The sequence below is a fragment of the Sycon ciliatum genome, chromosome 4 (assembly GCF_964019385.1).
Source record: "Sycon ciliatum chromosome 4, ocSycCili1.1, whole genome shotgun sequence".
NCBI classification, from domain to species: domain Eukaryota; kingdom Metazoa; phylum Porifera; class Calcarea; order Leucosolenida; family Sycettidae; genus Sycon; species Sycon ciliatum.
In genome coordinates this window covers 36,695,949-36,717,931 of record NC_088646.1, presented here as the reverse complement: position 1 = coordinate 36,717,931, position 21,983 = coordinate 36,695,949, and the positions used below count along the sequence as shown (strand labels likewise).

Sequence of the window (21,983 nt, the reverse complement as noted above, 5' to 3'; positions counted from 1 at the left end):
ATTCGTTATCTAGATCAAAGTGACTTGACAGACAAGAGTAATGGCACAAGTATGTCATGGAAACTTCTAGACTACATCAAAAACCAGTTCTCTAAGCAGTTGATCACTCAATACTTTGAAAGACTACATGATTGTACTACCACATAATATAATTTAACAATCAGCAGCAGCAACAACAACAACAACAACACGCACATCATCATCATCATCATAGCACTGTCACTTACCGCTATTGCAGATGATGTCTTTTTTGTCAAGTCCTTGATTGCTTCTTCGTTTTTTCCTCCAACTCTTCTACCGTCACTGTCTGTCAAACACCAGTGCTTCACCCTTGCTCCTTATATACACCTCTTGAATGCTATTATACAATGCACTTTCTCGATCAGCTATTATGGTATAGCAAGTCCATCACCACTGCAGCTGACCTAGAATTGAATTACCCGTCGAAAGTTCTGGAACCTAAATTTAAATTTCAATTGTAATGCTACGTAGTGGAGGTACAACTGAAAAACAATGCATTTCCCACCAATTGATCAGACATGTAGGTTGATACGGTTGAAAGCACCTTTAGCGGCGGTAATTGTATGTCACAGAAACATCTCGAAGATCGCACCCGTCGAAAGTTCTGGAACGTAAATTTCAATTTCAATTGTAATGGTAGGTAGTGGAGGTACAACTGAAAAACAATGCATTTCTTACCAATAGATCAGACATGTAAGTTGATAGGGTTGAAAGCACTTTTAGCGGCGGTATTTGTATTACAAAGAAACATCTCGAACATCGATGCAAAAAGAACCTGTCAATAGCATGCACTCTGTACTGCATTCTACCAACTCTCATTGCACACTCCACACAGTATATAAACCGCAGCTCACACCCGCAACTGTATCACAGGTTGGTGAAACAGTGCTACCGCTACTCCTTTGAAACATGAAGCGGATGCATAGTTCAAGCGGCGGTGGCGGTGGTGAAAGTGATGTGGGAGTTGGTGAGGATGACAGCTCTTCACCCCCAAAATTGAGAAAAGAATCCGCACTTACTTTGACTCGTACAGCTCCTCGTGGATTCTTGAGAGAGTATAGAGCCAGTTTCATAGACGTGCAGAAGGATGTTCTTGGCGTTCTCAACGATCTATCGCCAGATCTGTATGAAACAATGGTGCACGAGCTAGGCATCCAGCCGTTCAAAGCTGTACTGGTTCTTTGTGTCACTGTTGAGAAGCCCAATGCCGCAGGTGCAATCGTCTACGCCTCTCCATTTTTCCGAAGCCGGCCTATGACTGTGCTGAACGTGAGCAACATTCCAGGTCTACTAACCGCCGCCTTCGACGGGATCACTGCAAAGGTGGACGCTTGGGTGCAAGGTGGTTCAGGCTGGGCTGTGAGTAATGTGAAAACTGCACATCTTGATATTTGCAAGTATCGTCCAATGCGCATGTCGTCGTACCTTCCTCTACCTAAAAAGTTAGCTTCGTCAAAGGCCATCATCAATGTGAAGAATGACGACGAGCAGTGTCTGAAGTGGGCTCTTCTGTCTGCCCTGCATCCAGCTGTGCAAAATGCAGAACGTGTGAGCAAATATGCGCAGTATTCGCAGAGTCTCAACTTTGACGGTGTAGAGTTCCCTGCAACCATAGATGATGTGTACAGGGTGGAGAAGGCCAACTCGCTAAACATCAACGTGTTTGCATTTGAAGAAAACCACATCATTCCCATAAAGTTATCAGGTAGTGACAATGCAATAAATCTCCTGATCCTGCAAGATGATCTCCTTAGCCATTACTGTTGGATAAAGGACTTAAGCGCTCTATGTGCCAGCCAGACAAAGTCCCAACACAAGAGGTTCTTCTGCATGCGATGCCTCTCCGCACATCGCAGCGATACCACTCTGAAGAAGCATCAACTATACTGCAGCGATGTGAAGGAAGCGACAGTCCAGATGCCAAAAGCAGACGAGCAGCTCAAGTTCACGGACATACAGCGGAAGATGAAAATGCCGTATGTGATCTATGCCGATACTGAGTGTCTGCTGAAAGCAACGTCTCCAGAGCGCCATGGGAAGCAAACTGTTCGTGAAGCTGAACACGTGCCATGCGCAGTATCGTATGTCGTCGTACGCTCTGATGGTGTACTGAAGAACACTTTCATGTTCAGAGGTGAGTCCTTCAGCATAACTAATTAAATGTACTGCTCAATGTGTGTGTGTGTGTGTGTGTGTGTGTGTGTCTGTGTGTGTGTGTGTGTGTGTGTGTGTAAATGTGAATTATCAGCGTTAATCGTATACCCAGTCGTTAAATCTTTATTCTCACAATATCCAGTGGTCAATAAGAGAGATAATATTTTATGAAAAAAAAGAGGAAAGAGTGAGGAATAATTTGTTGTTGTTGTTGTTGTTTTTGTTCTTTCTACTTTTGTATATGTAGGAGATGATCCGATTGAAAAGCTTTTCGAAGAGCTGTCCAAGGAGGAAGAGCGCATAGAGGAAGACCTGAAGAACATACGTCCTATCATCATCACGGATGATGGAGAGGTGCAGTTCCGCAATGCCGCAGAGTGCTGGATCTGTGGCAAGAAACTGAAGGGTGCTGATCGAGTGCGCGACCACGACCACCTCACCGGACTGTACAGAGGAGCTGCACACAACGCCTGCAATTTGAAGTTCCGCATCGTGCCAGAGCACCATCCCATCCCCGTTGTATTTCACAACCTGAAAGGGTATGATGGACATCTCCTGATATCCAGCATCGGCCTCACGTCCATGAACACTGAGGAGTACATTGACAGACAAGGACGGCGTCGAAGCAAGGTGAAGGGGCGTGTTACTGTCATACCCAACAATATGGAGCGGTATGTGTCATTCTCGTGGGGGAGATTCAGATTCATTGACAGTCTTTCCTTTCTGAACGCATCGCTGGACAAGCTAGTGAGCAACACGCCTCGCGACTCGTTCTTTCATCTCAAGTCCCTGGCTTCGTCGTACAGCAACAACGCCACGGGCAGCAACGTCACGGGTAGCAACGCCACGGGCAGCAGCAGCAGCAGCACCACCACCACCAGCAGCACCACCAGCAGCACCACCAGCAGCACCACCAGCAGCACCAGCAGCAGCAGCAGTGCACCAGGCTCGTCTAGCAATACCCTGCTGGATCTCCTGCATCGCAAAGGTGTCTATCCCTACGAATACATGAACAGCAGCGCTAGGTTTTCCGAGACTGGTCTTCCTGCAAAGGAAGACTTTTACTCACGCCTCTCAGAGTGCCACATCAGCGATGAGGACTACTGCCATGCCCAGCGTGTGTGGACTGCATTCGGCTGCAGCGACATGGGCGACTACCATGATCTCTATCTGAAGACCGATGTGCACCTTCTTGCAGATGTGTTTGAGAAATTTAGATGCACTGCAATGGCCACGTACGATTTGGACCCGACACACTACTACACCCTGCCTGGATTCGCGTGGGACGCCCTTCTGAAACATACAGGAATTTCGCTCACTCTGCTGGACGACGTGGACATGCATCTGTTCGTCGAGCGCGGTCTTCGTGGCGGTGTTACAATGGCGTCACACCGCCACGCCAGGGCGAACAACAAGTACATGAGCTCACACGACCCTGAGCAGGCGTCAACATATCTTCAATTATTATTATGCTCTATTCGCGTTAGCATCAGTGAGCTTATAAAGCTCACATATAGCCTTCGCTTAAGCCGCAAGAAGGAGCAAGTGAGCGCGAGGAAGCGCAATGCACACAGAGCGTCAAAACAAAACAAAAAACAAAAAAACAGAAAAAAAAGAGACAAGCTGCAAGAAGGAGCAAGTGAATGCGAGGAAGCACAGTGCACATCAAGCATCACAATCACAAAAAAGACAAGATGGAAACGCAAAGTTATGTCCATTGTTGCATTAGCGGCTACATACAACCTTCACCAGGTCCTGCCACTGAGGGCGATCCTGGGCGAGCTGCTGCAGCCTGTTGCAGTCATCTCCATTATCTATATATAAAGGTATAAATTATGTCCATTGTTTCATTAGCAGCTACATACAGCCTTCACCAGTTCCCGCCACTGTCGACGGTCTTGGGCAAGCTGCTGCAGCATGTTCAAGTCATCGCCAGTCTCTAGGGCGGTATTATTTTTCAGCTTTTTGAGATCATTATTGAGCGTTCGCGGGAGCGTTGTTCTTGGGCGTCCCCTAAAGCTGGGGCCGTTACCCCCTAAGAAGTAAGCTCCCATGACACGTCTGGCTGGGGCTGCCTCTTCCAAACGCAGCACATGACCAAACAGCCTCCATCTAGCATCTCTGATGATTTGGCTCACGGGACGAGATTCTGTGCGTTTATACAGGGAAGTGTTCTTTATTATGAGCGGGTATTTAATGCCTATCACTGTTCGCAGCTGCTGCCTGTGGAAAGAGTCCAATTTCCGCTCCTGTGTCCCCGTGAGACTCCACGTGCCACAGTTATAAAGCAGGATTGGTAGAATGAAGCTATTATAGAGGCGCACTCGTAGAGACTCTCTGATGTGTTGCCCTCTCAGCCATATCACCCACATCCGGTGAAGTGCGCTTGTAGCCAACCGCTTTCGTCTGCCTATGTCCTCATCCACTCCAAGCATCGAGCCCAGCTTTATTGTGTGTCGCCACTGTTCCTCTATTCGATCCTTTTGTCTGCTTATCATGGTGTGTTCCGTCTTCCCCTCATTCATCTTCAAGTTCCACTCTGCTAACGAAGAGGATATTGTAGGAAGGCAATCTTTTAGATACTGTTGGTCGGTACTGATGAAGTCCACATCATCTGCATATTCCGACTCTCCGGGCAGAAGCAGCTGGACGTCTCGGTCTGGTCGCGGCGGTAGACGGTTTCGTACTTCTCTTAACGCAGCTTCCAGGTATATCGTAAACAATACCGGCGACAGAGAATCTCCCTGTGGAGTCCCATTGTATGTTTCAAGTGGCTGGCTCAGGATGTTGTTTAGCCGTACTTTAATGGTGGTATCCGTAAGTAAGCACTGAATAAGATGTAATTCGTCCCGGTTCACAATAGTCTCCAGCACGTTCATGAGCTTTGGTCTTGAAATAGTGTCAAAGGCTTTCGACATATCAATTCCCAAAATGGCGATATCTTCCTTTACTCTTTGGCATCTTGCTGCCAACCATCTGTAGGAGTACACAGCATCCGCTGTACTTCTCCCGCTGCGAAATCCGCTCTGGCAGGGCGAGAGGTATTGATCAACTGCCGGCTTAATACGCGTCAATACGATTAGAGACAGTAGCTTGCGTAGTGTATTTAGAAGGGTGACTGGCCGCAAATTTGCAGGAGGACCTCTCTTCTTGCCCGGTTTCGGCAACGGGACCAATATACCATCACCAAGCTGGATGCGTTGATCTTTAGCGTAATTATTGAATAATGTGGCTATGTTACCATGCAGTGATTGCGTCCCATACTTCAGGAGCTCAGCCGGGATTCCATCGGGGCCGGATGCTCTGCCGTTATTTAAACGTTTTGCAGCCTTGGACACCTCCTCAGTCGTTATGGATCGGTTCAGTGGCATTTCACTCCTCTCCAACATAGTTGTTGCTAGTGCCTGGTCGCAGAATATAGTTCTGAAGTGTTCCTTGACCGCTTCCACCGATTCCGCAGGTTGAGATATAATTTTGCCTTCAGCATCCTCAACGATAACCGGTGATTGTTTCTGACGACGGAGTAGCTGGGTTGCTTTGAACATCTTTGCGTCATTCTTTATTCTTCCTATTTCTCCCACTCGTTCATCAAGCCTGCTCGATGCCATCTTGAGGCATTCCCGCCGAATCTGGTGTGAAATGCGATTGCGTTCTTGCTTCATCTCAGAAATCTTCCCAGCGTCTTTGCAGTTAGTGAGATCCAAACGTAACTTGCGTTTTTTCTCGGCTAGCTGTTCAATGGCATTGTTATAGCCATTTGTATGTACTTTTCTTCTTTTTGGTACTATGCCAATGGATGATGCAGCTGACTCCTTCATAATGCCGGTGATCTTCCGGGCATGCTCCTCAACACCCATGTTGTCCATCTCACGGCATGTCAATTCCAGACCCCGCTCGATTGCCGCTTGGTATGCCTCCCTCTTGCTCAAGTCACTGAATTCAGATACACTGAATTTGTCATTGGTCTCCCTTGATATGCATGGCGCATTCAATTTCTTGTAAAGATTGGTCAGGTTGACTTTAGCGAGGACAAGGCGGTGGTCACTCTCCATCTTTGTCCCCGCATATGACCTCGCATCTTCCACCACAGAACGCTCACTATTCCGACAGAATATATAATCGATCTGGTTGTATATGGGTATTGCTGAACCACCGTCTGGGTTGTGACGCCATCCTGTCCATGTTGTGATATGTGCCGCACGGTGTTGGAATGCAGTGTTGCAAGCAAACAGGTGGTTGTCCGACGCAAAGTCAGTCAGAACCTGTCCACTGTAATTGCGGCGGCCTCTTGAGTGTGCTCCGCAGCACGACAAATCATGTCTCCCCGTAGCTGTAACGGAACGTTTTCCAACTTTTGCATTGAAATCACCTATCACGAAAAGCATGGCTGATGATCGAAGCTTCTGAATTGTCTCCAATAAACTGTTGTAGAATTCATCCAGACAGGCAGGGTCCTCCGCAACGCGTCCAGATGTTGGTGCATAAACGTTGATAAACGAGCACAGAGTTCTATCGGATAGCCATAGCTGCAGCACAGCGATCCGGTCAGAGATACTCCAGTATCTGTGAATTCGGGGCAGTAAACTTATTTTTACGGCGAATCCAAGTCCATAGTGTCGAGAGGTCGACGAAAGACACAGGAGTCGATAATTATCAATAATTCCATCGAAGCCCTGAGAGATTTTCGTCTCTTGCAGGCAGCAGAGTTCAGCTCCATATCTTGTTAGGTCACAAATAAGTTGATTCTTTTTCAAATTTGAATTTAGTCCACGAACATTGAAAGTTCCGACGTGAAACAAGCTACTCTTGTTTCTACGACTGCTACTCAGAATACTGCGGGTCCTCAAACCCACCTATATCTTCAATACCTCGCGAAATTCCTGTATGTTTCAGAAGGGCGTCCCACGCGAATCCAGGCAGGGTGTAGTAGTGTGTCGGGTCCAAATCGTACGTGGCCATTGCAGTGCATCTAAATTTCTCAAACACATCTGCAAGAAGGTGCACATCGGTCTTCAGATAGAGATCATGGTAGTCGCCCATGTCGCTGCAGCCGAATGCAGTCCACACACGCTGGGCATGGCAGTAGTCCTCATCGCTGATGTGGCACTCTGAGAGGCGTGAGTAAAAGTCTTCCTTTGCAGGAAGACCAGTCTCGGAAAACCTAGCGCTGCTGTTCATGTATTCGTAGGGATAGACACCTTTGCGATGCAGGAGATCCAGCAGGGTATTGCTAGACGAGCCTGGTGCACTGCTGCTGCTGCTGGTGCTGCTGGTGGTGCTGCTGGTGGTGCTGCTGGTCGTGGTGGTGGTGGTGCTGCTGGTGGTGGTGGTGCTGCTGCTGCTGCTGCCCGTGGCGTTGCTACCCGTGACGTTGCTGCCCGTGGCGTTGTTGCTGTACGACGAAGCCAGGGACTTGAGATGAAAGAACGAGTCGCGAGGCGTGTTGCTCACTAGCTTGTCCAGCGATGCGTTCAGAAAGGAAAGACTGTCAATGAATCTGAATCTCCCCCACGAGAATGACACATACCGCTCCATATTGTTGGGTATGACAGTAACACGCCCCTTCACCTTGCTTCGACGCCGTCCTTGTCTGTCAATGTACTCCTCAGTGTTCATGGACGTGAGGCCGATGCTGGATATCAGGAGATGTCCATCATACCCTTTCAGGTTGTGAAATACAACGGGGATGGGATGGTGCTCTGGCACGATGCGGAACTTCAAATTGCAGGCGTTGTGTGCAGCTCCTCTGTACAGTCCGGTGAGGTGGTCGTGGTCGCGCACTCGATCAGCACCCTTCAGTTTCTTGCCACAGATCCAGCACTCTGCGGCATTGCGGAACTGCACCTCTCCATCATCCGTGATGATGATAGGACGTATGTTCTTCAGGTCTTCCTCTATGCGCTCTTCCTCCTTGGACAGCTCTTCGAAAAGCTTTTCAATCGGATCATCTCCTACATATACAAAAGTAGAAAGAACAAAAACAACAACAACAACAACAAATTATTCCTCACTCTTTCCTCTTTTTTTTCATAAAATATTATCTCTCTTATTGACCACTGGATATTGTGAGAATAAAGATTTAACGACTGGGTATACGATTAACGCTGATATTTCACATTTACACACACACACACACACACACACACAGACACACACACACACACACACACACACACACACACACACACACACACACACACACACACACACACACACATTGAGCAGTACATTTAATTAGTTATGCTGAAGGACTCACCTCTGAACATGAAAGTGTTCTTCAGTACACCATCAGAGCGTACGACGACATACGATACTGCGCATGGCACGTGTTCAGCTTCACGAACAGTTTGCTTCCCATGGCGCTCTGGAGACGTTGCTTTCAGCAGACACTCAGTATCGGCATAGATCACATACGGCATTTTCATCTTCCGCTGTATGTCCGTGAACTTGAGCTGCTCGTCTGCTTTTGGCATCTGGACTGTCGCTGCCTTCACATCGCTGCAGTATAGTTGATGCTTCTTCAGAGTGGTATCGCTGCGATATGCGGAGAGGCATCGCATGCAGAAGAACCTCTTGTGTTGGGACTTTGTCTGGCTGGCACATAGAGCGCTTAAGTCCTTTATCCAACAGTAATGGCTAAGGAGATCATCTTGCAGGATCAGGAGATTTATTGCATTGTCACTACCTGATAACTTTATGGGAATGATAATTATGGTTTTCTTCAAATGCAAACACGTTGATGTTTAGCGAGTTGGCCTTCTCCACCCTGTACACATCATCTATGGTTGCAGGGAACTCTACACCGTCAAAGTTGAGACTCTGCGAATACTGCGCATATTTGCTCACACGTTCTGCATTTTGCACAGCTGGATGCAGGGCAGACAGAAGAGCCCACTTCAGACACTGCTCGTCGTCATTCTTCACATTGATGATGGCCTTTGACGAAGCTAACTTTTTAGGTAGAGGAAGGTACGACGACATGCGCATTGGACGATACTTGCAAATATCAAGATGTGCAGTTTTCACATTACTCACAGCCCAGCCTGAACCACCTTGCACCCAAGCGTCCACCTTTGCAGTGATCCCGTCGAAGGCGGCGGTTAGTAGACCTGGAATGTTGCTCACGTTCAGCACAGTCATAGGCCGGCTTCGGAAAAATGGAGAGGCGTAGACGATTGCACCTGCGGCATTGGGCTTCTCAACAGTGACACAAAGAACCAGTACAGCTTTGAACGGCTGGATGCCTAGCTCGTGCACCATTGTTTCATACAGATCTGGCGATAGATCGTTGAGAACGCCAAGAACATCCTTCTGCACGTCTATGAAACTGGCTCTATACTCTCTCAAGAATCCACGAGGAGCTGTACGAGTCAAAGTAAGTGCGGATTCTTTTCTCAATTTTGGGGGTGAAGAGCTGTCATCCTCACCAACTCCCACATCACTTTCACCACCGCCACCGCCGCTTGAACTATGCATCCGCTTCATGTTTCAAAGGAGTAGCGGTAGCACTGTTTCACCAACCTGTGATACAGTTGCGGGTGTGAGCTGCGGTTTATATACTGTGTGGAGTGTGCAATGAGAGTTGGTAGAATGCAGTACAGAGTGCATGCTATTGACAGGTTCTTTTTGCATCGATGTTCGAGATGTTTCTTTGTAATACAAATACCGCCGCTAAAAGTGCTTTCAACCCTATCAACTTACATGTCTGATCTATTGGTAAGAAATGCATTGTTTTTCAGTTGTACCTCCACTACCTACCATTACAATTGAAATTGAAATTTACGTTCCAGAACTTTCGACGGGTGCGATCTTCGAGATGTTTCTGTGACATACAATTACCGCCGCTAAAGGTGCTTTCAACCGTATCAACCTACATGTCTGATCAATTGGTGGGAAATGCATTGTTTTTCAGTTGTACCTCCACTACGTAGCATTACAATTGAAATTTAAATTTAGGTTCCAGAACTTTCGACGGGTAATTCAATTCTAGGTCAGCTGCAGTGGTGATGGACTTGCTATACCATAATAGCTGATCGAGAAAGTGCATTGTATAATAGCATTCAAGAGGTGTATATAAGGAGCAAGGGTGAAGCACTGGTGTTTGACAGACAGTGACGGTAGAAGAGTTGGAGGAAAAAACGAAGAAGCAATCAAGGACTTGACAAAAAAGACATCATCTGCAATAGCGGTAAGTGACAGTGCTATGATGATGATGATGATGTGCGTGTTGTTGTTGTTGTTGTTGCTGCTGCTGATTGTTAAATTATATTATGTGGTAGTACAATCATGTAGTCTTTCAAAGTATTGAGTGATCAACTGCTTAGAGAACTGGTTTTTGATGTAGTCTAGAAGTTTCCATGACATACTTGTGCCATTACTCTTGTCTGTCAAGTCACTTTGATCTAGATAACGAATTGCCCACTTCTTGTTCTAGACAAGTGTCTACGAATGAACATACTTGAAAGATTACTCATACAAAGGTAAAAAAAGAAGTTTCTAGAACGATTACTCATAACATATTTGTGTGTGTGTGTTTGTGTATCTGCTGGACTGTGATGTAATATATGGCGGAAGAAGATGGCTGATGGACAAGACTATGATAGTGGCCTCGATTCGGATATCGCCGATGTGATGTGATTCCATTTCAGAACACATTCCCAGACAGTGACTCTTATTAACAACCACACCCACCACTTTAAAAGCACTTATGTCGCCGAGAGGCACTTCAAACACCACTTAGTCATTAATCCAATTAAATATAACACCTGGCCCACTTCAAAACCACTTCAGATCTCAAGTGGCCACTTCATTACCATTTATCCAATTAAAAGGTCAAGTGGCCACTTAATTAACAACCACAGAGTTCAAGTACCCATTCACAAAAGGTCAAAGGTCGACTTTGCACCAGAACCGGCTTGGTCCCTACTACTAACGTGGAAGCTATGCCGCTGAATTCTGGGTCGGTGGATATTGTCTCTGCTGACCGGGAGCGCGGTGATGTTCGTTCTCTGGATGGAGGTGATGCGTCAGAGATTTGGCTCTCACTGCGTCCGCCGCGTCACACAGTCAACAATGAAACCGCTGATGAGTCTCTCACCTCATCATGGCTTCCGCACCGGCCACCGTCAGCTTCAATGGAAATTCCGTCACGCGATGCTAGCGTTAGCGAGGCTGTGATGGAGACTCGCTAGCGTTTAAGAGAAGGCAAGAAGAAGAGAGACGCTAGGGACATAGAGATCCTGGCCACAGTACATGATCACCTGACGGCAGATCAGCGATTCTTGGTGGAGATAGCTGGTGAGAAGGGCGTGTCCGCCTGGCTGACTGTTGAACCAAGGTCCGCCCATGGCACAACACTTAACAAATCAGATTTTCGAGATGCTGTGGCGCTTCGGTACGGTCTACCGCTTGATGGTCTTCCAACGAACTGTGTATGCGGAGCTAACTTGTCGACTGACCATGCCATGGTGTGCCCTTGTGGTGGCTATCCCACCGCAAGGCATAATGAGATACGTGATCTCATCGCTGAGCTACTCAGAAGTGTAAGTCCCGATGTGGCAATCGAGCCCAACCTTCTCCCATTTGGTGGTGAGACATTGGCATGGTCAACATCTAACCGATCCCAGGAAGCGCGGCTTGACGTCAGGGCTCGTGGCTTTTGGACGCGGCAGCAGGAGGCCTTCTTCGATATCCGGGTAACGCATCCCAGGGCCACCTTGCTGTCTCGTGAAAAAGCCATGAGCCAATTGGAGCGCAATGAGCGGGAAAAAAAGCGGCATTACGCAGAGCGAGTGAATCAGATCGATCGGGGCACATTCACCCCTCTGGTATTTGCGACCAACGGCATGATAGGGAAGGAGTGTTCCGTGTTTTTGAAGGCATTGGTTGGCCGTATTCTAGAGAAAAATGCTGATTTGGTGTATTCTGTTGTTGTCAATCATTTGCGATGCCGTTTGTCATTCTGCCTACTTCGCTGGTGTATCACCTGTTTACGTGGCTCCAGGTCCTCCTATCGCTCTAAGCGCTCGGCGAGCTTTGTGAATGACTGCCGTGTGCTCTCTAGGGCATAGTTTTTCGTTGTCATCATCTCGTATAATGTCAAAATGTGATCTAAAGTTTGTTTTCCGGTGTCCTGAAGTTTTTTCTTTTGTATGAATCTCGGTTTCATTTCTGGCGGTGTTCAAGCAGTTCTGGTTTGGATGTTTTTCTTTCCTTTTCCTTCCCCTTTTTCATGTATAAACATTGCTGTTGCCATTAATATTTGTTATCTTTCTATTTTGTTACAATTGTGCTGTTCGCCTTTTGAATTCATTGCCCTCCTTGCATTCACATCTTCATTGCTTTGTGCTTTCAATAAAAACACATTTCAGTAGTAGTAGTAGTAGTAGTAGTAGTAGTAGTAGTAGTAGTAGTAGTCAAAGAACTTTATTGAAAATCTATGGTAATGTGATCGGAAAGATGATTGCAGAAAAATCCAAACTCGAGTCAAATCCAGGCAATTATTAGCAGTCACTACTATCAAAGCAGATCATTATTCACAATAGCGCAACTTGGAAAGCCGGCCAAAAAGGAAGATATTGAAATTAACCGAAGGCCTCCGCGCACAGCACATGGAGGGCCTTATAATTATATTCCCACTCACAACTGGAGCAAACGGCATTGGTCCAGGAATGAAATTGCTACACGCTTTCGGCAGTATGAAGCTCTGCACCCACGAAAGCAAGTAATCAGCCAGCGGAGCAAAATAAAAGAGATCCTGCAGCGCAAATGCGACATTACCATTGCATAACTAAGCTCTGGCTGCTTCTCGACAATGAGCTGAACAATGTTCTTTAGAGCACGGGAACATTCGGAAGCGCACATACCATTGGTCGCGAAAACCAAAGGTGTGAAGGTGCCTCGCTCAACATCAATCACACGTTGTAGATAGGCCCGTTTCTTCTGTGCTTCGTTACGAGACATCTTCCTCTTTCTTGCAAACGCTTGTTTTATCGTTGCTATATATTGCCCTTACTTGACTACTGTGATACTGCTTGGTCTGGCATAACTACTACTGTATTGAACAAGCTAGAAACCCATAACCGCATGCTCCTTAAAATCTTATTTAGCAAAGATCGTCGCTTTCCCTCCGCTAGTCTTTACGAAATTGCCAAGATCAGTCCCCTTTCCACTCGACATAAGTACCACCTCTGTGTTCTCATACATAAAACATTACTAAATAAAATACAGCTATGAATAGGATGAAGGCCGCAGACATCACGCAACTACGTTACTTGTTCGACATGTATTTACTGTGTATTTTATAACAAAAATATTATTGAAAACCCATAATGGATTTTCTTGTTCCTATCATCAGTGGGAAAAAATACGGAACTAAGGATACAACCAAAGAAACTGAATTTAAGTACTGTAAATAGAAATGTGTTAGAAATAACAACAAAATACAAGTGCAATAAAACCACTAGAGGAAACACAAAAAGGTAACAAGATTACGTAACCAAAGGCGAGAAGGCGCTAAATGAAGTGTCAACCTACGAATACAACTTCAGTGCAACAACGTGCTCCTTCTGCTTACACAAAACAGGCTTATGAATACGTATACAGACTGCCTCAAGGACTTTCAACTGTTGGACATAACGCGCACGACACAGTACAGAAAAATGAGAGTCATCATACACACTAAGACAGTCAGGACGAGATAACAAGTGTAGATACACAGCTGACTTCTTACGATCAACACATTCATCCGCCTCATCTCGCTCCTTCCCACCCGACTCCTCCTCGTCCATCTCATCACTCTCTTCCTCGTTCCGCTCGTCATCCTCACGATCATCATCACTACCATCCTCTGCCTCGTCCTCTGTCTCCTCACCAACCGTTTCGTCATCCAATTGCTCTTCTTGCTCTTCTATCCTCTGATCACCTGTCTCATCCTCCGTTTCTGTACAGACCACTTGTCTCCCATTTGCTAGCTGCTCGTCCCGTGAGCGGAGTTGTTCCTCCAGCTCCGCTTCACTCACTGACTCATGATCCTGCTCGAACTTCTTTCTGTTGGTATTGTCCACAACGCGCGAATTGTCCTCTGCGCCCCATATTATCGATGGTGGCTTCACCGCAATACAAAGTATCGAAGTGGCTCTGTGTTATCTTGGGAGCCGATTTGACAAAGCGGTCTAACTACAATTCGAAGCAGCAAAGCAGCACACCACCCAACTTGGGTGGGTCAAAAATATCAAAGATAAGTTAAGAAGGGGGGGGGGGACTTTCTGACTGTATATAGTATCTAGTTACAGTGGTGGAGAGTTACTCTTAACTCGTTTCCATAATTATGTCCTTTTCCTTTCTACTTTTATTATTGGCTCAATACCCGAGTTTCAATCAAGTAATCGTTATCTTATAGATTACTCAATCGACGAGGAGACAATAGTCGTAAAATGGCAATAAATAAGATAAATTGTGCACTCATAACAACAGCAAAAATGAAGAAAGTCAAGTTCCATAACGTTTTCTTGTGACTGTCATCAGTGGAACGCCGTCACATAAAAATGTAATACTGTAATTTCACAAATTTTCGGTGTACTTTTATTTTCGGTACTTTCGGTGCGTCTGTTTCACACCTAAAATTTCAATACACCGAACAAACACTAACACACATAATCCAATAGGGAACTGCTAGACTGTACCGAAAATTGCTGTTCACCTAGCCTAGCCTATTGCCCTCATATCGAAAATATTCAGCACCGAAAATTTCTGAAATTAGAGTAACTAAAACACACACTTATATACATGTAGCGTTCCACTGATGACAGTCACAAGAAAACGTTATGGAACTTGACTTTCTTCATTTTTGCTGTTGTTATGAGTGCACAATTTATCTTATTTATTGCCATTTTATAGATTACTCGTTGGGGATTTTGAGTGCAAAAAGTACTGAAAACCCTCGTTTTGTGATGTTTGAATCAGTTTCCACTGTCAGTATGCAATTGCCAGGGGCATGGTGCATATTCTGATGTTAAATTGGCTTCAAAACTGCCACGTTTCGGAGCTACCCTATCACTAATGCAGATTTTTGGTATTACGAAGGCCTAGCTTTTGGAAACAGAGTATTTTTCACAAAATTCTGCCACTACTTGCTTACGATTATAATCGATTAATCGATCGTTAAGCTAAAGACAAATCGATAGGTGAAAATTCACGATCGTTTCAGCCCTAGTTAAAATAGCTCCTAAAGGTTCAAATTTTGGGGTTATGGCAAAGGAATCGTGATAAATAGGATATTGACCTCGACTTTGGTCTATATGGGAAATATAGACCAAAGTCGAGGTCAATATCCTATACATGTACATATCGTGTGGCCGAGTGCAATGAAGTTTGTACGGCGTGAGAACCGTAGGGTGCGTTCTTAAATCCTCTCGGAAAAGTAGGAGACTCTCCGAAAAGTTCGAGAGCTGTTCTTATATCCTCTCCGAATTTTAGGAGGCTCTCCAGAGCTCTCCAAGCTTCGGGGGTGGTTGAAACTTGGAGATTCCCGCGGTTTGGGCTTAGCGCATGCGAACTAGGCTAAAAGCCACGTGTTATTATTATTATTATTATTATTATTATATATTGGTCCCTGGTTCGAGTCCTGGTGGTGACAGTCAATTTTTTCTTCAGACTTTTCCCGTTTTTCTCTTTCCCTCAAAACCAGTTAATATTATTATTATTATTATTATTATTATTAATTCAACATCTCCTGGCTCGTCAGAAGACTGCCAATATACATGTACTGTAATTTCACAAATTTTCGGTGTACTTTTATTTTCGGTACTTTCGGTGCATCTGTTTCATACCTAAAATTTCAATACACCGAACAAACACTAACACACATAGTCCAATAGTGAACTGCTTCTCTGTACCGAAAATTTCTGTTCGCCTAACCTGGCCTTTTGCCCTCATACCGAAAATATTGAGCACCGAAAATTTCTGAAATTAGAGTATATGAGAAGTCGGGTGGTACATGGTAGCCAACCACGGCGAACTGAATAATAAAAGTGGACCATGAGTGCACGCATACGCACAGTGCATACCACACCACATTCGTGGCACGCAAGATCGCGGCCCCTTTAGCGCTTGATATTGCTTGACATGTGAAAAATATCTCCGAATCCTTCCAGACCCGTTCCTTGATTCTACCAGTAACTTCGACTTCTGTTTTCTTCTTCTCCGAGAAGCTAGAGAATAATATAAGACGCACCATTAGTTGTATATGCATTTTCCAGCCCAAACTCCAAAAAAACGTCGCGTGAGTTGAGCATGAGGTGCAGGAAATTCAAAAGATACGGTAGTCTACATGAGGAAAAAGCTATTTATACCGTATACTAGTACAGGGGTTCGGGACTTAATTAACACTTGCTGAAACATAATTATATTTGGATCGTATTTTCTACCGACAGTCAGTATATTCAGCTTTTGGGCATAAGGCTGCCGCCGCATTAGGTAAAACATATACGCATGTACTATATATGCCGCTTTTTCGTACATACAGTATGTACTATAAGTCGTCAAAGACACATACAGGAAATCTAATCCGCGCCTCACAAGACGTTTTTTTAGGAGTTGGGCTGAAAAATGCCTATACAACTTACTTGCAGTGCGGCTGCGCTGCTGGCTGTAATGTACACATGCTTTCACCTTTTACATGCGTGTATTTTTTACCTAGTGCGGTTGGGGCCTTAACTACAGCTCAAAGAGCGTGTGCCAGATATTAAAGGAAATAACTGGGTGTATCAAATAAGGAAGGCACCAGCCCTTGTGTAAAAACATAAAATGAAGGCAGGTATGAATCCGTTTATGGGAGATAGATATATGATTAGACACATAAATAAGGCGATCTAGCCTCGTGGGTAGATACGACATCTGTAATGAACTGGTCGCTCGACCGCTAAGACGGGGCGAGAACGAAGCTCGAGTCTAGGTGGTGTGCAACTGCCTGAGTACGATCGTCAGTAACTATACGATATAAGCTAGCTGGTGAAGATAGAAGGTGAGCACTCGGGAACTTGTTTCGAACTTGTCAGGTCTCATCAGCGGAGCTCTGAGCGTCTGGCCGAACCTGGATCTACTAGTAAAGGTACAGTGCATTTCCGTACGGTTTATTCGAGTCGATTGCTTTAGCTGCCTGCTCAGTGCTCAATGTCACAATGCGTGGAGTTGCTTTGCAGGGAAAGATGGAGGGAGGGGAGGGAGAGAGGGAGAGAGAGAGAGAGAGAAAGAGAGAGAGAGAGAGAGAGAGAGAGAGAGAGAGAGAGAGAGAGAGAGAGAGGGAGAGAGAGAGAGGGAGAGAGAGAGAGGGAGAGGGAGAGACAGAGGGATAGAGAGGGAGAGAGAGGGAGAGAGAGAGAGGGAGAGAGAGAGGGAGAGAGAGGGAGAGAGAGAGAGGGAGAGAGAGAGAGAGAGAGAGAGAGAGAGTGAGAGAGGGAGAGAGAGAGAGAGAGAGAGAGAGAGAGAGAGAGAGAGAGAGAGAGAGAGAGAGAGAGAGAGAGAGAGAGAGAAAGAGGGAGAGAGAGAGAGAGGGAGAAAGAAAGAGAGAGAGAGAGAGAGAGAGAGAGAGAGAGAGAGAGAGAGAAGAGAGGGGAGGGAGGGGGGCACAAGTTAGGCCACACCAAGTTATTTTGAGGGAGAGAGGGAGAGAGGGAGAGAGGGAGAGAGAAAGAAGGAAAGAGGGAGAGAGAGAAAGAGGGGGAGAGAGAGAGAAAGAGAGAGAGGGAGAGAGAGAGAGAAAGAGAGAGAGAGAGCGGGAGAGAGGAAGAGAGGAAGAGAGGGAGAGAGGGAGAGAGGGGGAGGGAGAGAGAGAGAGAGAGAGAGAGAGAGAGAGAGAGAGAGAGAGAGAGAGAGAGAGGGAAAGAGGGAGAGAGAGAGAGGGAGAGAGAGAGGGGGGGGGGGGAGGGGGCACAAGTTAGGCCACACGAAGTTATTTCTACATTTTGTGTCACCGCGTGCGTACCTTTTCGAATCCTTGAAAAAAAGAAAAAAAGAACCGAACCGAGTCAATCAATGGCTGTTCTGGTTAACATTCTCAAGCCAGTATGGCAGATCAGAATTTATCAGCTTCTCGATAATCTTGAGTTTCCTAGGGGTGGAGCCTGTCCTGAACGCTAGTCGGGGAAGCCTCCAGCAACAGATGCTGCCGTGTACAAGTATTCAACACGTTAATATTATTCTTGCACTTCGTCCTGTCTTTTGTCCAGCACGAAAGATGATGAAGGCGATTCAGACCTGTGTGTTGATGCTTCTTCTGGTGCTTTTCGCGCACTCCAAAGGATACAGTAAGTCACTCAATGATAATATTTAGATGTATCTTCATTGTGTTGGTTTGTGAGGCATAAATTGCGTCCTTAGGGTTATGTCTATGGTGCGTTTCAAAAGTACAAACCTTTTGTTTCAAAGAGTTTGAAGAAGCCGCTACCATCTATGCCTCAAAAATCTGGGATCAGTCTGTGCATATTCTTTCAGAACGTGGGCGCTTGTTATCCAAGCGCCTAGAAACCAATATGGGAAAACTCGGGCACCTGCTTGAGCAATATGCCAATATCCCAAAGAAAGTTTCACAAAAAGCTCAAATGGACTCGGATGGAGAGCCAAGGATGAATTTATAAAAAAGAGAAAGGACCAAGGAACTACAAGTTACGCTGTACTGTCCACTAACACCACCAGTTACTAAACAATCTGCTCATGCGATAACATTGCACAACACTGACCGATGGTACTGACGTTCTACAACTAACTGGCTAACAGCTCTAGCACGCCTTGGATGCGCACTCCTACAGCCTTCCAACTTGGAAGGTTCTAAGTTATAGAAATAACATAAGGGGGGGGGGGGAGGTGAGGGCAACCGAGATAAGCAGGAGCTGAAAGTCTCAGCTGTAAAGGACGTTGGCGGATGTTCATGCATGTCGATGACGATACTGGCAAGGTCATTGGACAATACGGTCAAACCACGATTCAAGAACGCAAAGAAACATTCCACACAACTTGTGTGGCTCAAAAGATTCGAAGATCACATGCGGTCACACATGAAACGTTTGCACCGGTTTAGCGGGGGCGAAAGGCGTAACTACTGCAGCCGCTTTTGCGGACCACATGATGCATGTGCTGTGTTCCTCAACGCTCCGCTGTGGCGGAGAGAATGCAAATGCAGCACGTCCTATGAATACTTTAGATGTTCTTGTCCGAGTTGAAGCGACCTTCGCTTCTACCTGTAGAGCTATTGTGTATCGCTGGCCGGCTGCTGAATGTCTCCTGTCAAGTACACTCGTGGATTTGGGGGACATTCACTGCGCATCAGTACAGTACGGGTGTACATGTATTTGAATATTCCTATTACTAGTAGTTATAGTTTACATCGATAACTAATTCAAACAGTTGTATAGCAGGATGTCGTTGCTTCCTCCATGATCCATCATCGACCCCAGCGTGGATGCCTGTAGTTGCAGTGAGAGTGTGGCAGAGTACTCTACTACCGTAATGTCCGCTGCAAACGCCCACTTCGCTGCAAACACCCACCCCAGCGGGTCCATACTATTTTCAGCTTTTTCATGTCAATATATACTTGTAGTTGTAGAAAACTGGCATGATATGACGGTCGAATGCGTACGAGAACGACTATAATGCCTACAAACTGGCTATGTCTTACCAAGAGGCTCTGCAAAAGCGATTGTCATTATCTTGCTGCAAAGAAAAAAAACTTTGGTCGAGACTTCCTTTCATACCATGAACGAGTCGTCGTTGTTATTAGTTCATTCTCCACGAAATAATGCCGTAGAAGCCATCTGGTTTTCAAATCATGAAATTTCTGCAGTGCCACGATGTAGCGGTTTCAGAATGGAACGGTGATTGTTCTGACGAAGCGTCATTCAACGACTTGACCGGTCGCAGTATTGCAGTTGCAAGTCGAACAGGGGGGATGTCACAGAAGCTACACCTACAAAGTCGCTGATAACTTGTTGAAAACTCTGAAGTGCTCGAGAAAAACACTTGCCATTGAGCTTTGCGTGATTTGGAAATGATGGCTTGAAACACCGTCAGAAGTGTATTTTGGTTCCTGCAATAGTCTGTTCTTCGCTACCTGGTTATTCACATACGCTACCTGTACAATTCATTTGGGTTTTGGATTGATTTTTATAATTGATTTTGGTTTTGGATTGATTTACTTTTTATTTCATTTTCATTTTCATTTAACTTGCCATATTTTGCGTGTGCATTTTTGCCTCTTCTTGTTCTTTTATTCCATGGCTGGTAGCCCTCATTCATAATATTGGTTGACACCATGTCATCCATGAATTGAGAATAATAATGATAATAATATTATAATAATTCCGAAGTAACTCCCGTTTGGATTTGCGAAATTTAACAACCAACATCATAAAAATCATTAGGAGCTAGCTAGTAACTAGTGCCCAAAAACATTTTGAAACCCGGAAAATGGACTTAGTTTACCGTAGCAAAGCACTCCTCGCGCTACGGTACGGTGTGAGATGCACTTTCGTACAGTAGGCGTGAAAGTGCATGGGGTCAGTGCGTATAGGCCAGCAGATCTTGCAAAACTGGGGTGGGCGTTTGCAGCAGACTTTACGGTACTCTCTGGTTACAGTCCCAGTGTTTCGTACTCTGGTGAATGCATTGCTTGGCGAGAGAAGGGGAGAGTTGGAGATCGTCCGCAATCGGAGTCAATGATTTCGGAGACGTATTCCCTCACCCACTATACAATCATAGCGATGCAGTATGGTTTGCGAGATCTCCAGAACATACAGTACATTGGCCAAGAAGAACAATATGAAAACTGAATACCAAACGGCAACCAAACAACACCAGAACTCCGGGTGCAGAAGTAGCACACCAAACTCCAAAGCCTTCACCATGCAAAGCAACCATCAAAGCGGATCCGCGAAAACGGAGGTTCCGCTCACATGTTTTGGCGTAGCGAAATCCAAACTTTCCGCCAAAGCGTAACTTAGGCCTCTACCGTTGCCGAGGCAACGGTGAAAGCATAAGTTACGCTTAGGCAACGCCCCAAAAATGTGCAATTGTGACCGCAGCCTTAGCCGAATGATGTCACAGTGGCGAACGAGCGGAACCGCTTCTGGGCGATCAGTTTACAGGGTGTGTCAGTGGAACCGCTTATGGGACATAAGTACTGTACAAGCAGAAGTATTCGTTTGGAACTACACGTAAATTTCATCTTCTTCGTCCAAGGAGCTTACGGACCAAATCAAATGCCGGGCTAATGTCGATTTGTCCAGCTTTTCAATACACTCTTATGATCCATGGACGAAATTTACAACCCCACAAACTCCCTTTCTTTGGAGTTGGACGAAATTATTGACCTACGCAAATTTCTACTTATAAAGTATTCGGGGTGAATCAGTGGAACAACTTATGGCAGCCAAGTACACGGCATGAGTCAGCAGTTTTCCTTGACCACCTAATGCATTGCTGCGCCTGTTTTCCTCGTGCCAGGGCACGGCTGGAAAACTTCCAGCTTCACAACAAGACTATAACTTGCTACCTGTCGTTTCTCAATCATGGTCATAGACCAACCCACCGTGCCCTCCTGCCATCAAACAAAGAGTTTTTAGTTTGCTATGTAAACCAGCAATTCAACAAGTGTTTATTCCGTGTCCATACGTTTGTGTTTTCAAGGCCTGTGCAATGGGACTTGCACGCTGGGAATGACATGCGTATCCTCGCCAGCTGGAGATAGTTGCAGATGTAAGTTAGCGCACTGCTGTCATGCTTCCTGTTTGTGTGTGTGTGTGTGCACGTGTGTGTGT

The 21,983-nt window shown here is 45.7% G+C and overlaps 3 protein-coding genes across 3 annotated transcripts in view; 2 read left to right on the top strand and 1 right to left on the bottom strand.

The window, feature by feature from the left end:
* The first annotated feature begins 930 nt into the window (after positions 1-930).
* LOC135813548 (uncharacterized) lies at positions 931-3,999 on the top strand. Its single transcript, XM_065326639.1, has 3 exons — positions 931-2,155; positions 2,423-3,667; positions 3,905-3,999. The coding sequence occupies exons 1-3, from the start codon at positions 931-933 to the stop codon at positions 3,997-3,999; spliced, it is 2,565 nt and encodes an 854-aa protein (XP_065182711.1).
* Positions 4,000-6,996: 2,997 nt separating this feature from the next.
* On the bottom strand, positions 6,997-8,848 carry LOC135813546 (uncharacterized). The gene is made up of 2 exons (XM_065326638.1): positions 8,432-8,848; positions 6,997-8,126 (listed from the first exon to the last, which is right to left on the bottom strand). The coding sequence occupies exons 1-2, from the start codon at positions 8,733-8,735 to the stop codon at positions 6,997-6,999; spliced, it is 1,434 nt and encodes a 477-aa protein (XP_065182710.1). The 5' UTR covers positions 8,736-8,848.
* An 8,355-nt stretch (positions 8,849-17,203) lies between these two features.
* Positions 17,204-21,983, top strand: part of LOC135813545 (uncharacterized) — a 52,188-nt gene continuing 47,408 nt past the window's right edge. The window contains exons 1-3 of the mRNA XM_065326637.1: positions 17,204-17,284; positions 18,402-18,479; positions 21,853-21,921. Coding sequence (XP_065182709.1) covers positions 18,410-18,479; positions 21,853-21,921 — 139 coding nt within the window. The 5' untranslated portion in view covers positions 17,204-17,284; positions 18,402-18,409. The remainder of the gene's footprint in view (positions 17,285-18,401; positions 18,480-21,852; positions 21,922-21,983) is intronic.